This window comes from Eleginops maclovinus, chromosome 22 (assembly GCF_036324505.1).
Source record: "Eleginops maclovinus isolate JMC-PN-2008 ecotype Puerto Natales chromosome 22, JC_Emac_rtc_rv5, whole genome shotgun sequence".
In the NCBI taxonomy this organism is placed as follows: domain Eukaryota; kingdom Metazoa; phylum Chordata; class Actinopteri; order Perciformes; family Eleginopidae; genus Eleginops; species Eleginops maclovinus.
In genome coordinates this window covers 2,541,976-2,559,475 of record NC_086370.1, presented here as the reverse complement: position 1 = coordinate 2,559,475, position 17,500 = coordinate 2,541,976, and the positions used below count along the sequence as shown (strand labels likewise).

The following is a 17,500-nucleotide window of genomic DNA, read 5'->3' as shown; positions in this document are numbered from 1 at the left end:
CCACTGCTAATCTCACTCGATCTGGGGCTCCACGCAAGATCTCACCCCGTGGGGTCAAAATGATCACAAGAACGGTGAGCAAAAATCCCAGAACCACACGGGGGGACCTAGTGAATGACCTGCAGAGAGCTGGGACCAAAGTAACAGAGGCTACCATCAGTAACACACTACGCCGCCAGGGACTTAAATCCTGCAGTTCCAGACGTGTCCCCCTGCTAAAGCCAGTACATGTCCAGGCCCATCTGAAGTTTGCTAGAGGGCATTTGGATGATCCAGAAGAGGATTGGGAGAATGTCATATGGTCAGAAGAAACCAAAATAGAACTTTTTGGTAAAAACTCAACTCGTCGTGTTTGGAGGAGAAAGAATGCAGAGTTGCATCCAAAGAACACCATACCTACTGTGAAGCATGGGGGTGGAAACATCATGCTTTGGGGCTGTTTTTCTGCAAAGGGACCAGGACGACTGATCCGTGTAAAGGAAAGAATGAATGGGGCCATGTATCGTGAGATTTTGAGTGAAAACCTCCTTCCATCAGCAAGGGCACTGAAGATGAAGCGTGGCTGGGTCTTTCAGCATGACAATGATCCCAAACACACCACCAGGGCAACGAAGGAGTGGCTCCGTAAGAAGCATTTCAAGGTCCTGGAGTGGCCTAGCCAGTCTCCAGATCTCAACCCCATAGAAAATCTTTGGAGGGAGTTGAAAGTCCGTGTTGCCCAGCGACAGCCCCAAAACATCACTGCTTTAGAGGAGATCTGCATGGAGGAATGGGCCAAAATACCAGCAACAGTGTGGAAACCTTGTGAAGACTTACAGAAAACGTTTGACCTCTGTCATTGCCAACAAAGGGTATGTAACAAAGTATTGAGATGAACTTTTGTTATTGACCAAATACTTATTTTCCACAATAATTTGAAAAAAACTCTTTAAAAATCCTACAATGTGATTTTCTGGATTTTTTTTTCTCATTCTGTCTCTCATAGTTGAGGTATACCTATGATAAAAATTACAGGCCTCTCTCATCTTTTTAAATGGGAGAACTTGCACAATTGGTGGCTGACTAAATACTTTTTTGCCCCACTGTATATACAGCCACGGGAAAAAGTAAGAGACCACTTCAGCATTATCATTTCCTCTTGTTTTATTATTTATAGGTATGACTTTGAGTTAAACTATTATTTATTTTATTATTATTGTATTCTTTAAACTAGGGACAACATTTTTCTGTGTTGGAATTCAACAGACACTGGAATGGCTGCCATACATGTAGAGATAAAGATTTAAGAACAATTTGGAGTGGTCTCTAAATTTTTCTCCGGAGCTGTATATATATATATATATATATAAATATATATATATATATACATTTTTCATTTTATGCAAATTATAAATATTGGGCAGGTAAACGATAGGCTGATGATGGGAATTTGGTATTATCACTATATTAAAATTGGAGTTAATCACTTTACAGGAAAAAAACTAAATAGCAATTGAATTTTTTGTTGTTGTTGTCAACAATAGTGATGCCATTTAGATTTGGTTATGAGCTATAGAATAATAAATCATATTGCTCCGGTGAGCATACTAAACTATACATTTACTTGAATAAAGAAATGTTAAATTATCAGTTATCCTATTTATGTATTATTTCTTAATGTGTATTTCTTCAATACTATCATTTTAGTTTCATTACAAAAATCAGGTATAACAATAGCGCCTGCTCTCAGCTATAATACATATAAACATACAGTACGTCCATACACTACGCACTGTTGCTCAAGCAGTTAATGAACTCAGGTTAATGTTTACCATGGGGAAAAAGGACATTCTTGGAAATGTATATAATAGGGAAAAAAAATGTAATTTGCAGAGGGAAGTGTCTGTGAAGATCAATATTTACTTTAATTTAAAGGTCTCCTATTGTGCTATATTTGAACAATATATTGTAAGGCAGTATCTGTACAAAACTTGTCTCTGAAGTGTTTTGCTTGAAATACCAAACAGATCCCCCATTGGAGCATGCCTCATCCCCCTCTATTTCAGCCCTGTTCCTGAAGTGCTGATTCTGTGACTGTAGCTTTAAATGAACTAGCTGCTGCTGGCCACGCCCCTTTGGAGCTGCTGCTGGCCACGCCCCTTTGGAGCTGCTGCTGGCCACGCCCCTTTGGAGCGTCATGATCTCTCCTCTGAAGAGAGTTTTCAAACGGAGAAACTCAGCTAAACGCTGCCGTGATTAAACCCCATATTATGTTCCAAAACACATCCAGCATTATCTCTGAAACACTTCTCAGTGTTTACCACTAGAGCAGAGACATTATATGTATTATATTTACAACAACTCTAAGTCCCTCCTGCTGACATCCTGCTGAACACAGACACACAGAGGTGCTGCGGAGGGGATTCAGCTCGTGACTGTATATGGGGGAGGATAGGTTAGGACTTGTCACGTGGGTGGGACGTTGCCAGGAGTTCCATGTAAAGCCAGCCCACTTTTCCGATATGACGTCATATCCGGAACAAATCTGGATCAGCTCTTTTGTACCCCTGTTTTTAGAGATGTGGGTAAGGAAGAAAAGAGAGGGTATTCCGTCATTTAAGGAATTTCTGTGTTTCGTGCTGGGCCTAAAGCCTCTTTCATTAGCTGAACATCAGCTTAACTGATGGACTGCATTCAAACTGCCGATGTCACGAACAGTCAAGGAAGATGGCACATATCCACTGCTTATCCACTTTCGGTCTTTTTGTGATTCTCACTTTGAACAAGGGCACAAAACATTGGTCTCCAAACACCTCGAATAAACATGACAGGTCGTTATAATATTTCCTGGAGTGTCAGTACCTGTCCATACCTCTAGGGTCATTTTAAAATCAGAATGTTCATGGTTCTTAAAGGCTGAAATATGACATTGACTGCTCACAATGGGGGAAGCGGAGGAGTGTTTCAGTTCATGTCACAAGCTGCTTCAGAAAGAACAGGAGGAGTGATTGTGAACGGGCCCTGGTACTGTTGTTACAGAAACACAAGCAAGCAGACAATGAGATGCACATTCTTTTTTTCTGTATACTTGCATGAACGGTATGGAACTGGCACAAGTGACCCACTTAACACGTTCAGAAAGCTAGTCATCACATTGAAATGTACTTGTGAGAATTTCAAATGCAACTTGATGAGAGTTGTATGCTCTGCAGAAGCTACAGTTAGGGAGAACATGCATATCATCAGTTCTCAGCGGATGCTAAATGTGATTATCAGCACGTTTCCCTAATTTAGACTTTCTGAAAAGAGCTTAACAGTGCTTGTTGAAAATTAAACTAAAGCTGTACAATAAAACTGTTGGTACAGAGTAATGTTGTGAATTTTGAGGATGACCTTGCGGTCACAATGGATCTATCATTGAGGAAATTAAAAACAAGTTAAGAGGTCAAATTTACCTCAGAGGCCACATGTTAAATTAAAGAAGTTGAGCTTGCATTTTAGAATACCTCCCATTTAGAAACAAGACCTTTTAGTTTCAACACATTTTATTTAACCTACTGTCCCTTCTATATGAACTCTGCTTAGTTCACTGGTGATCTGGTTTTCACTTTGGTACATATTCTTCCAGACATAGAAATGTAGACTGGCCAAGTAGAATTCTTGCCTCAACTTTTTATTTGTACATAAATATATTATTCTTCTTTAAATGTGTTTCATTTGAATATGGAGCAACTGTCTTAAAGCCTGTACATTTCCTGACCTTCACAATAAATGAATGATTGTTAGTGAGTTATTCATATTTCTCACCCTGCTTTACATAGTTATTGAACTCTGCTGCCATAGTAACAGGAAGTCTGATCAGTAGTAGAACTCTGGTTGAGAGAATCCGTGATAGTCAGTTAAAGTGGGCTGTACATGCTAATTTGGGCCTCTGTTGAGTAAAACCATCCGTGGAAATTGCACTGTTCATAAAATCCTCTCTGTGTGTACGTGGCCACCAGACACTATCGGCAGCTTCGTCAGTAATGTGAGGATTTGTCTGAACGAAGTCCACTATTCAGAACACAAGGAGCCTCTGGCCAACAGCAGGAGCAAAGAGAGCCTGAAATAGAAAGTGTGTGTGTGTGTGTGTGTGTGTGTGTGTGTGTGTGTGTGTGTGTGTGTGTGTGTGTGTGTGTGTGTGTGTGTGTGTGTGTGTGTGTGTGTGTGTGTGTGTGTGTGTGTGTGTGTGTGTGTGTGTGTGTGTGTGTGTGTGTGTGTGTGTGTGTGTGTGTGTGTGTGTGTGTGTGTGTGTGTGTGTGTGTGTGTGTGTGTGTGTGTGCTCAGACATCATGTTTATACATTAAAATGAGTGTTTTTATGAAGAAAGCCTCAGGGACTCCGTTCTCTACTGAGCACCACGCCCAACACGAGTGTTCTCAGTGTGTTCAGAGGGTTACCTTCACAACAAACAGTGCAAACCAGTGCTGATGCATTCCTCTCTGAGCTCACACCTAGGGATGGGCTGTGAAGAAGCTCCAACTGGTTTGATAGTAAGGCGAACAGAGCAGTGGACAGCTGTACAGGATTTCAGCTGGCCCTCCTGAGTGGAACATGAGAGTGTAACATGACCAGTCCTCTTGCTGGAGATAATGCTTCTGTAAGCTGGTTTGCCAACAGCAATCAACCCCAAAGAAGAAGCAGAGCGGGAAGGGGCAACTCAATCAGCTCCACACATCCTTTTTTCATTTCTTACAACAACAATCATTTAACGTTGTTATTGTTTGGCACAGTTTCCTTTGAGATAAAGTCTTCTATATCTTATCTTATCTGCCCAGGAAACATACACTTTCTCTAAGACAGTCCCCCATCCAACCTGTGCTGAAATCTGGCCAGATCCTTTCATAATGTTCGGACACCTTATAAAGCGGACAGGTTTAAAAAAACAAAACAGATTTGTTATCTATTTGTTTACTGAGACGTAGACAATGGACTTTTTGTATTCAGAATCCAACTCAGAAATCCTAAAAGAGTCCCGCAGGCGGGAAATCCGGTGTTACAGCAAAAGTGGCATAGCAAGAAAAGAGGCAAGCAATAATAAAGAATAAGCCACATTATTAAACATCGAGAAGACAAGCTCCCACTACTAAGTGAATCAAAGTGAATACAGATAAGTACACAACCGTGGCTAAAAATGAGTAGCAGTAATGTTTGTGCAAAAAAAATTAGAGACATAACTAACACAGGCAAGTGAATATAAATCAAAGTGTGAATTAAAGAAAACCCATGCCTTTCTGGCAGATATGGACTAAAAGCAGTGAAAAACAGTGATGCTGCATTAGCTGTTGTTTTGGGAGATTGATGTGTGATGCACAGTCAGGTCTTATCTGGGAATAAAATGTATTTCGGTGTTTTCATTCTCTCTCTCCAGATACAAGCCCTTCTTCCCGTTCCAGGTGCTGCCCTCTCTGGGTTCAGCCTGTGATCTGGACCTGTCGATCCAGGAAAGCATGCTGGTGGAAGGCCGACTCAGAGTCACCCTCATTGAATGTAGCAGGTGAGACCCTTCTCTTCTCTATGTTAACGTGTTTTTGCTCTGAAGCTGTTCTTCCTGCTTTGGACAAAGTGTGCTTTTCTGCCATTAAAAAAGAAAAACGGTATGCAGTTTTAATGCACACACACAGCCTCACAAACTCAGGTTTCAAAAAGCTCATGAAGTTTGTTTTCATTTTAAATATTTTGTAGGAAAAAAAACATTTGCAATCTTAACACTCTTACTAACAAAAACCATAACTGAGAAGGAATGGGTAGTTTAAAGCGTGTAATTCAGCCGCCTCCTAACTGTTGTTTTTTATACCACCAGTTCATAACCTGCATGAGTTGCATGGGATATAATAAACTGCCAGTGAACTAGGTCATAAGTTACATTTTAATTGAAAACCTATAGAAATGACCTTTCGTTTCCACCCTGAAAAGCAGTATTGGCAATTAAAACTAAAGCAACTTCTTCATTTAGAGCTGCTTTCAGTTTTTATGACCCCAAACTGTGGAACAGCCTCCCATCGGATGTAGGAACAGCAACCTCTATTGGATTTTTTAGAAGAAAAAAGTCAAACTTTTATTTTGAAGGCCTCTTTTATTTTGAAGGTCGACATTTCTAATGCTTTGCGTGCAGTAGCCATTTGACTGGAAATGTGGGAGAACAGAAACTGTTTTGAAAACTACTGCAGTGGTTCAAAACTTTGGGTCGTGATTATTGAAGAAGGGAAAAGTGGATCCTGAGGCTTGACCAGTTGAGAACCACTGATGTAAAGCACTTTGGGCGGCGTCAAGCATGAAATGTGCTATATAAATAACGTTTTTATTGTTATTATTCTCTGGTGTCTCCTATGAATGCACACTGAACCTGTTCGATTTGTAGTCAACATCATCTTGAGTTTTTTTGGGAACAGCGATTGACATTTCTCACCATTTTCAGATTTTTAAAGACGAAACAACTAATCACATAATCATGAAAATAAACAACAGATTGGACAATAGAAGTAATATCTATTTGCAGCATTTTTTCATTATAATCGTTCACCCTTATACATTCTGCATAAGGGATGAGCCAAATAAAGAACATAATATAATGTAATAACTGTTTCTCTCCTCTACTGTTTGCTCGTCATCTGTTTGTGTGGGCAGCTGCCATTACACCTCCTTAGAAAACTCTAAACCATGCAGATACATCACTCTGTCTTTCTCCTAAACTAGCATGTTTAAATTTTAATTGGCCATGGAGTCAAACTCATTAGCCCTGAAAGAGAGACTTTGAGGAGACAATGTGTGTGATCAGTTAATCCATTAATAATTCATGTCCTGCCTATTATAACCATAAAGAGATCTTACTTCACCTTCTTCTACACCAGCAGGCTCCCAATTCCACTGTCTAATTAGGTCATATCACATGATCACTTCTTGATAGATTACATGTTGGTGTCAACTGAACCAGGTGCAGTACGCCATGAGTGTCCAGCAGAGGGAAGTATCCTCTCATAAAGCATTACATGTGACACACATCCAAATAGATGTGACCTTATTAAAGGTAGATCAGTGTGCTAAGGTGATCATACTGGAATCAAACTATTCCTGAAATATAGCAGAGAGATATTTACATGTTTGAGACTGGATCAGGAGTCCTTTCCTCCAGTGTCTCAGGCAGTGACCTCCTCAGCACACCAGGGGGCAGAAGGAGCCAGACAAAGGCCTGCTCTGATCTCTGGTGGTCTGTCCATCTCCATAGCACACAGTCAGGAACGGTGTGCTGACAGATAACAGATGAGGAAAGAAGGCATTGCACTTAAGTGTTTGGTCATGAATAATCTTTGTCATATAATATTGCTCTTTCATAAAAATGGGGGACATACAAGAGACAAATTCAGGTGTGACAGAGCTTCAATGAGCTGCAATGAACAGGCCACAATCCAGTGACTTCACCTTTTTCCCATTGTTCTTAACACTTCAAACCAGGGAACAGAGTATAGAGAAAACTGATGATGGTTAATACTTCTGCTGTACTTCATATAGCGCTTTATCCAGTCTTCAGAACCCCTCAAAGTGCTTTACACCCTACAAGTCATCTTTCTACGGCAGCCACACCATCGGGAGCCACTCTGGGTTGTCGATTGAAGCTCTCTCACAGCTACAGTCGTGATTGATATTTAAGAAACATGAGTGCACTTACGTTTGAATTAATTCCCAGTTTTTTTTGTTAGAATCTTTCAGTTGTTCTCATACGACCTGTGTCCTGTCCCTGCAGACTGTTCATCCTGGGCTCCTATGACAGAGAAACCTACGTTCACTGCACCCTGGAGCTGAGCAGCCACCAGTGGAAGGAGAAGACCCGCAGCTCCATCAAACAGGTGGGGTCCCTTTAACACCCAACTTTGCTCTCTCTCCTCCGTGTTTGTCTTCCCTTCTTAGTTTCCTGGGTAGCAGGACCAGAGGATTTGAATTGGGAATTGAAAAGTTGTAGCATTTATTTCCCAACAAATAAACTGTACTGTTGACAGAAGCATGCTTTGAAGCTTTCACTGTGATTTTTAGTAAGTAATCAGTCAGTAAATTATTATATTAAACATATCAATCAGACAAAGCACACAATGATAACCAAACCAGCATCCATTAGTCTTAGGTTTTCCTACAAGGATAGCACTGTTTATTTTGTGTAGCAGTGTGTGTGCACAGTAGGCGCGGCCATGAGAAATATCACATAAAGCGGATATTTTCAAACCCTGCCTCTCCAGATATTGGACACCTCGTCTTATTGAGACATTAATTCAAGCTTATTTTCATCTTCCTTGCACTGATGAGATTGTCCCATTGTTGACATTTCAAGCACACAGGACATTTTCAGGCTCCTCCGGCAAACCTTTTTCTAATTGCCGCAATTTAGAGATATTACAGTTATCACATCAGGCCTGTTTGGAAGTGACTAATGACCGCTTCACAGTAAAATGTCAGCCCTAATTGCCGGCTCGGGCTCAAGCCATGCCTAATGCTTCTATCCTTGCCACACACCTCTGTATGACATTTGGATTGCTAAAGATAATTTGTATTGCGTTGAGCAGTAATTGTTCTGCAGTTTGCTCTCATGTAATGAAAGAGGGACACTTCCAGCAGGGGGCAGTGAAATATTGGCAGTTTATCTCATTACACAAAAAAAACACTCATGTCTCTCATTCCAAAACAACTGTTACACACAACACGGGTCTTGTATTTGTCAGTTTTATATTACATGAGATACGCAATCTGAATAAATTCAAATTGGTTTATTTATGACATTTTTGGGAAGTATGTGGTCCGGTTCAAACTGAAATCAAGACTTCATGGACAATTCAGTGTCAGTGTGTTTTCTTTGAATGACCTTTCTGTTGCTGTTTTTGGATTAGCTTAGATTTATTGTTATGTTAGAAACAATACACATAATATTCATGTTGAGTCTCACTTTTAGTAGTCAGGTGATTTACTTGATTCCATATCAATTATTCACAGATCTTCTCTAAAACAGACGTGAACATGTCTAACTTCCATTAAAACACAAACCTTCTCTCACAATAAAGTAGTTTGTCCTGTTATGTGGAGAAAAATATGCATTTTGGGGTATATATTATGCCTTTATTATGAAGGAATATCATTTAATTTCAACTGGATGTAGGATGTTCTGTTCTGTGTGTTAATCCCAGAGGCATACGATAATAAGATAAGAGTTGCTTTATTAATCCCAAACTGAGAAATGTTTGTGTTACAGCAGCATAATACAATACAAGGCAAAGGAAAAAGAAATAAAAAGAAGAAATAAACAATGCCAAAGTGTAGACAAAAGAAGAAATAGAAATAAAAATAAACCGGCATTAGAGAAAGATATATATATATATATATATATATATATATATATATATATACAGTTGACTATGAAGATAAATAATCTATAAACTGTCAGACAAGTAAACAGTATTGAAATGAACAAAATATAAAGCAGGATATTAAATACATAATAGTGCAATGAATGGATTGGATTGGCATATGGTTACATTGTCTGTTGTTTCTGGGAAGTATATGGATAGAGGTAGTGTTATGCTGTACACTTTGTAAAGCCTTAAAATATGTGATTGTGATCAAATAATCTTGACTAGTCTGGCTTCTCAACGTGTGTGTGGCTGAGTGGGGAGAACTGGTTAGAAGCGGTTGGTGGTAAACGGTGGGCTGCAGCTTTAAGCTACACGTCACTAAGGCCAGAAGAGAGCTGTAAGTGAGCAGTACAAGTGATGTATCGGATAAAGCTACCGGCAACACAGAAATAAGGGAAAACCGGAAATGACACCACGTGCTTACCATACGATGTCCGTAACCCTTAAGGAGCAGCCAGTAATCCAATAAGTTATCAATATGGAAATGTGTCCCCCCCCCCAAACACTCAACCGATACAGCCATCAGAACAGCCGTTTCCAAGTGGACCCACTTCAAAGCACTTGTGTCCCTTTTTTGTTAATAGACACATAAAAATGCAGATTCACGTTGGCATTTGAGCCTGATTTATCAGACTTCTCCAGTGTGCATGTCCCCAGCAGGACTCTGTAGTCAGGATTAAAGGCTATACCATCCTGGAAAAGGTCACTTCCTCATCCTTCTCTCCACTCCATTTCTCCCTGAAGATTGCCAGATATGAGTTCCTCTCTTCTCTTCGCCGCGTGTCTTGTGTATGTTAATGCTTTTCCATTTGCCATTTAAATATTTTCTCATTCAATCCAGTGTGAGCCACTTGAGCTCCTGCTTTTGTGTCAACAGGATCCTGTGTCCTTAGTGTGTGTTCAGCATGTTTTTCAGTGCTTGTTTGAACCCTCTGTCACCCAGCCTTGTATCACTGTTTAGTTTCTTATTGAACACACAATAGAAGTCACAGAACCAGTTTGAATAGGCCTGAGAAACACAGGCTGGTTTTAAATGAGACCTTCTGTTTGCTCTGTGTTTCAACTGCCAAATAAAACGTGATGCTTTATTTGAATACTTAGGAGTACAGTTAGCAGTTGTAGGCTAGCTGTTAATGCAAACAGAGAGCTCTGGATCAACCGTGAGAGTAACCATTTCAATCCCTCAAGTTTGCATTTTGGATATTGCAGAAAAAACACCACTGAGCTAAAGGCGGCTAATGCTCGGTGTGATTATGTTTAGTAGCCTCATTTAGCCACTTGTATGCGGTCTGCAATGACGACAACCTTATTGTTTGAAATACCATTTATGTCAACCGTCTTAACAGCGTGTGTATGGCAACTGATGCTCATCACAGCCCCAATCACTCCCACCTGTACTGGTGAGGTCACTTAAATATCCCGTTGCACCATTTTGCCTTCCAGTGTTCAAAATAATAATTTTAAAAAAGCCTTTATTTAGGCAAGCAAAAGCTTCACAATTCACACTGACCTATATTATAACTGACCTATATTATGTTAAGAACTAGAACGTGAACATCTCTTCAGCTTGTGTTAACCACAGACTTTATTCCATAATTGCTTTTACTAAAAACACCTTAAAAAACCCCAATAATTTCCAGACCAGGGAACCAAAGTGCCAACATGCTAGGGAATGAGAGGAACATTCAATGTTTCTATTTGTTAACAAAGGAATCGCTAAATCCACCTTTTGGGTTCATTTGCTTTACTTCCAGCTGCAGTAAACAGTTTGTCTTAAAGGTCCCCTATTATGCAAAATGCACTTTTTGCTGTCTTTTATACATAAATATGTGTCCCTGGAAATAATGCTTGATGTGTTTTGGAGCATAATATGGCGTTTAATCACGGCAGCGTTTAGCTGAGTTTCCTCTTTTGGAAACTTCTCTCTTCAGAGAGAGCTGCATGACGCTCCAAAGAGGCCTGGCCAGCATCAGGTCAGCTCAAATGTAAAGCGACAGTCACAAGCCGTGTCTCAATTCAACGGCCGCAGGCTTCGGAGGATCCAGCCGACGTAGATCGAGTAGGCTGGACCGAGCGGCCTACGAAATGAGACGGTCTAGTTAACAGAGCACCTCCTGTTTACGTCACGCGATACGAGCTGTTCTGTTGCGCTCCAGAAGCCTGATAGCAAATGACTTAATGAGCAAACTCAGCTGAAGAGGATCCAGACACTTTACTGTTACTTTTTTTGTTGAACCACTTATTGGAGATTACTGCCGGCGATGAAATATATAGAATAAAGATGAAGCTGTTCCTTTGGCCTCCAGTAACGTTACATTAGTTAGTTAGCAGGTAAATGATGTATAGCTGATCATTTAATCATATCATTTCCTATCAAAACAAGTCTTCATCTTTCTGTAATAATACACACGTTTGTTTAACTAATCAACAAAAGCATCTTGTATACATTCATTCTTAACAATATCAGTTTTCTAATGTTATTATCTAGCTGTGGTTTGAGACTGTTTATATTCTCCTTCTTCCCCTAAACCTATTAATACAACTAACACTGAAATTAAGGCTGTTTAATGACCAGAGATATCCTTTTATTCCACTGTTACTTCATGTTGTAAATAATGGTTCAAACCTGAGTAAATGAAATAAACAATTACTAATCTCAAAGTAGAGGTAAGAATATATCCATCCTCTCTGCAGCTTCATGTCTTCTATTATGAGATCTTCCATCACTAACACAGAGGAAATCCATCATGTCATTTAACACCAGCAGTGAAGAAATATCAGCACAAGTGTGTTATCAAGTTGTATATTTTTATTCACATTCATTAGTGATTCCTCCACTTGCTGCTGCTTTTAAATCCACCCAGCTGCTGCAGAGACCTGACCGCTATTTACTTTGAATAAACGTCACTCGTCACCAGTGCGCATTGCATCCTGGGATATGGTAGACCGCGGAGGATTCATCAGATGTATCCTCCAAATCCGGATCTGCATTCGTCGGCCGCATTCGTCGGAGTCTTGTCTTTTTTTAAGGGAAGTGACGCAAGCGGTCTACGAATGCAGCCTCCGAAGGATGCGGCCGTTGAATTGAGACACGGCTACAGTCACAGAATCAGCACTTCAGGAACAGGGCTGAAATAGAGGGGGATGAGGCATGCTACAATGGGGGATCTGTTTGGTATTTTGAGCAAAACACTTCACAGACATGTTTGGTATAGATATGGCCCTACAATATGTCGTTGAAATATAGCATAATAGGAGACCTTTAACATCAGTGATTGGTAGCTGAAGAGTGTTTAATGGAGCATTTTCTCATCTTAAAAGTCACATTGTGCTCATACTCCTCTTTTACATGTATGCTCACCAACTTGTGTCCTCAGTCTGTCCGCAAGACAAGATCTGGCATCTTTTTCTGTCCATTTGTAACACTTACACATTCCAAAAAACGTGAATTAATTAAAAATGCTTGGTTGATATAGACACTATTCACATATTGCAATAATGTTGTAATGGCCTACATTAAGGCAGTGAGAAGAAATCTCTGTGCAGAGTAATTTAAGAACAGCTGGAAGTTATTATTCCACTAGGTACGGGGCTGTTAGACACCATGCCTGTTTCTCGGGAAGGATTTTTTAAAGTTATGTTTGGTAAAAATCTCCGCTGCCTCCTATTGGTCGATGTTTCCTTCAGCCACTTCATTGTGCTGTGTGTGTGCTTGCATGTGCACAACACACAGCACCTGTGAACTGGGTAAATGAAGCCTTGTTCCATTACACAGTGTGAGATTGGGTCTGTGTTTTTTTTTATTACTCATTGATGGTGTGTTGAGGTCGGGGGGTGGGGACTCTGTCAGGCGTGTTTGCACATCTGCCCCGTCGATTCCATCGCCGGCCCTGAACGCTGATTGTTGCTGACAGCTTGACCGAGGGACGTACAACATGTGTGTGTGCACACGACTCAACATGTTGCTGTGTTACATTGATTGTACTCTCTAAGTCTTGTATGATATTAACATGTCCGTTTACAGCTATAGGAGGAGAATTGTTCTGCTGTATGTTGTGAGTGTAGTCGTTCTCATCGTGGCCCGGACTCATTCGGTTTCCCAGCTACATGTAGCATGAGTGGTTGGAAGTCACAGAGGAGAGGAAATATGGACATCTTCTCATCTTCAGACATCTTTATCTGTTCATGGACTCACAGAGCACTTTCAAGGGGTTAGAGCAGCACAGAAGCCAGACATTGGTCTTCCGTTCTATAACAGCTCATATGATGGATGTGCTTGTCAACTGAAAGTCAATTTATTTGTTTTTAATTGCAGATTTAATCCTTTTTTTTTTTGCTGGAATTAGGTAATTAATTTGCATTTGAAGTGTTTTATTCAATCTGTCCGATAGTATTTTTAGTATTATCACTTTGAACATTAATCAAATGGAAAGAAACGTCATTTCATCATTGTTTACATACATCTGGTATATATAATTCAGTGGTATTATACTTATTATAAAAGGTTGCTGCTCTCTGTCCCCTTGTAATTTAAAGAAGTCTTTGTAGCACGTGCTCGATTCCTCTGGCTCTCTGGACACTGAATGCAGTGTTATTAACGGTGAGTTCAGTTTGTTCTGAGGATCCTTTCTGAGAGGAGAGCCGTTTGTGTTTTAAGGATTGAATTCGACAATTCTGTCTCGCTGAGCATTAATTTCAGAATGAAACTGTGCCAATACCCTCATGCAATACTGTAACAATTACACATGGACTGATTGGAGCCGTCACATCAGAGGTGTGGATGCTTTTTTTTGTTTGGTCATATCTTCAAAAATCAACAGTGTTGTGCACAGCTGTCACATAAAACCTCTATTTCTGACCCTCTCACACGGTAGCCGATATTCACACACACACACACACACACACACACACACACACACACACACACACACACACACACCACACATACACACACACACACACACACACACCACACATACACACACACACCTCCCAACCCCAGTTGTTTGTTTGATGTTCCACTTACGGTGTCTTTGTGTCTTTAATCTGTCCCGGACACCCGATGAAAGACAGTTGGTTGATGAGGTGTATGCATGTAAACACACACACACACACACACACACACACACACACACACACACACACACACACACACACACACTACAACAATGAGTCATTGAGTGTTTTGAGCAGCAGATAGGCCCCACCGTTCAGGATTTATTGGAGGAGGAGGGGGCAACATGGATAAAACATCCATCATGTTTAATTTATATTGGCATAACATCATGTCGTACATTTTCTGTAAAATCGTTTCAGATATTCAGGTTTTCTTTCTAAGAAGTTCTAGTATGAGGGCAATCCTGCGGCACTGGTCTTGTTAATAAGATATATCAATTCTCTTGAGAACATGAGGCCCGTATTCAAGATGGCGCCACTGACGTAAACAGCGTCGGAGCTCCGCAAAAACAAAGCTGCCTCTGCCGTCTGACGCTCTATTTCACACGGTTTCCATATTTCTGGAGTAATTATATATAATTATATTATTAACGAACAGAAATATTGTTTTTTGGCGTCACTTTAATATTTTACAGGGGAAAATCTGCATTTTGGCCGTAACATTTAGCATAATATAGAAATATGGCGTAAGTGTTGTGTTTTCCTGGTTTCAGAGGCTGCTACTAAAGCACTTGCTGCACCCCTGCTGTCATAATCAATATCATCATATCAGCCACCCCCCCATGGTCTGCTGTATACGTTTTAATGTTTAAAGGCTTCTCACAAGAGGAACTTTTATGTCGCAATCTGAAGCTGCGTCAAGGCCTTTAAATGAGGAAAGTAGACAATGTCATTATGCTGCGTCTCTCCTTCCAGAAAACACGGCTAGCAGCATTGTGTGTCATGTCAACATGCACATCCAGTACATAATCAAATAGTACCTTAGGGAGCCTATCACCTTTTTTCATTTTCTAACGCACACATCAAGTTGCGGCCAGTGACACACTCATCATTCGTTTCCGCCTTGCCGTACCAATTAAATGGCCTGTTCTAATTCTGTCTGACAACGGCTGGCCGCGCAGCAAACGGCAGATTAAAGACATGAGAGGTTGGTCCCACAAGCTGTTTGTTTCTAATCACTTCTTCCATGAATCAATTCACCTCAGAAGAAACTCAATAGACCAGCTGCTATGTGCATGACAGACGGAGCTACAGCCATATTACAGATTTCTTGCTATTTTCATTTGGAATGTATTTTTCTGATCCTATAGGCATGATCTCTCATTAGGAAAGAAATGACCTGTTACTCACTGCAGTGTCCAAACGGCACACTGTTCAGCAACTAGCCAGATTCAGACCCCAGGATACTCCATCACTGATGTTTTTAACCGGCAGTTATTTGCACTAGAGATGTTTACGCATTTAAATACAGTATTTGACATTTTGTTTAGAAATATTCTTTCTCAGATGAGTTATTTGTATTCTGAAGCGTCTGAATGAAAGATGGAGTCAACAAAAGATCCATTGTCTTGCTGGACTTTTGGAGCTTTTACTCCTTTCTTGTTCATTTTACTTAAAAATATTTAGATTTGAAAATGACATTTGGTTTTGCTTTTTTTAAAAGATGTCATTCTAAATATAACAACAAATATAACATATTAACAAATATGATAGAAAATAGGAACTTCCATAGAGAAATGCCCCATATAATCCCAAGTAAATAATAACCGTTATTTAATTAATACTGGAAATGTCATTCTCGATGTCTGTTGAACTCTGCTTGCCTGTGGACAAATCCTACATGTTTGCCTCTTCAGAAATGTTAGCAGGGACTACAGAGGAAATCTTTAAAGACATATAAAGTATAGAGTATAAATAAATAAATACATAAATGCATAAATAAATGTATGAATAAATACGGGAATAAAAAAAATGAGGAAATAAATAAATAAAATAACAATTAAATGACAACATAAATACATCTGGAAATAAATAAAGGAGTAAATAAATGTAAGTGAACTTAAATGTAGGTGTATATAAGATGTATAATAACGTGTGTGCCGTTTTTTTTATCAACCTTTATTTATGTATTTATACATTCATTACTTTATTTAATTCAGTATTTAATTCCACATTTATTTATTTCTGTATTTATCTCATTTATTTGTTATTTTATTTATTCCTACATTTATTTATTTCTGTATTTATCTCCTCATTTATTTATTTTATTTATTTATTCCTACATTTATTTATTTTTACTCATGTCATATTGTCCCTTAAATAAATAATACAAAATCTGCACTTCTCTATCAGACTATGTAGGTTATCCTGTAGATTGGAACCACTGCCTTTATTTGACCTACTAAAGGACCTATATATTTCCTGGAAACTTGGTATCAAATGAAAAGGAGCAATGTAGAAAATGAAGCGCTTCAAGTATTTGCGTATCACATGCACTCTGACTGTTGTTTGACCTTTTGTTTGAGTACGTTGGAAACGATCCTGCAGTGTAATGCAAACAGTAAGTAGATGTTGAATTAACAGCTCTGTGTAATCTTGGAGTAACTGGGGGAGGAAATCATGGCCTTTCCTTCCATGAGGCAGGATCTGACAGCTGACTTGACGTCTGCTTTTCTTCTGCTATGTCTCTGTTATTTAGAGTGATGGTAACCACTGAGTATATGTGATGTTTGTACTTCTCCTTAACAAAGATTATATTATGGAAGATGTATTGTGCCGCAGCAGAGACAAATGAAATAAAAGCATTTATTTTTGCCGTGCTCTTCCTCCTCAACACAATGTGTTTTAAAATAGCTTGTAGTTTTGTTAAAGGATCGTAACCCTCGAGTCACGTTCATTTCGCCCTCGTGTTCTCTGATGTTCCCGGTCAAATCGGACTAGTCTGTTTTGACTGCTCTTATTAACACAAAAGCATTTATCATCGCCAACTTGTATTTAACACCCTTTTAAGCTGTAAACAATGTATCTGGCTACTGGTTTACCTGGATAAATGCCGTGAATATACACTGAAAATGTATTCCAACATTAATATTTTGTAGATTTGTGTGTGTGTATCTGATGAACATAGTCTAAAG

The 17,500-nt window shown here is 39.5% G+C and overlaps 1 protein-coding gene across 2 annotated transcripts in view; it reads left to right on the top strand.

The window, feature by feature from the left end:
* Positions 1 to 17,500, top strand: part of pdzd8 (PDZ domain containing 8) — a 40,117-nt gene that overhangs the window by 6,952 nt on the left and 15,665 nt on the right. For both annotated transcript variants that reach the window (XR_010164991.1, XM_063874670.1), the window contains exons 2-3: positions 5,390 to 5,515; positions 7,760 to 7,862. Coding sequence is in view for 1 of the 2 variants with exons in the window: in XM_063874670.1 (XP_063730740.1) it covers positions 5,390 to 5,515; positions 7,760 to 7,862 (229 nt within the window). In the remaining variant the exon portion in view is untranslated. The remainder of the gene's footprint in view (positions 1 to 5,389; positions 5,516 to 7,759; positions 7,863 to 17,500) is intronic.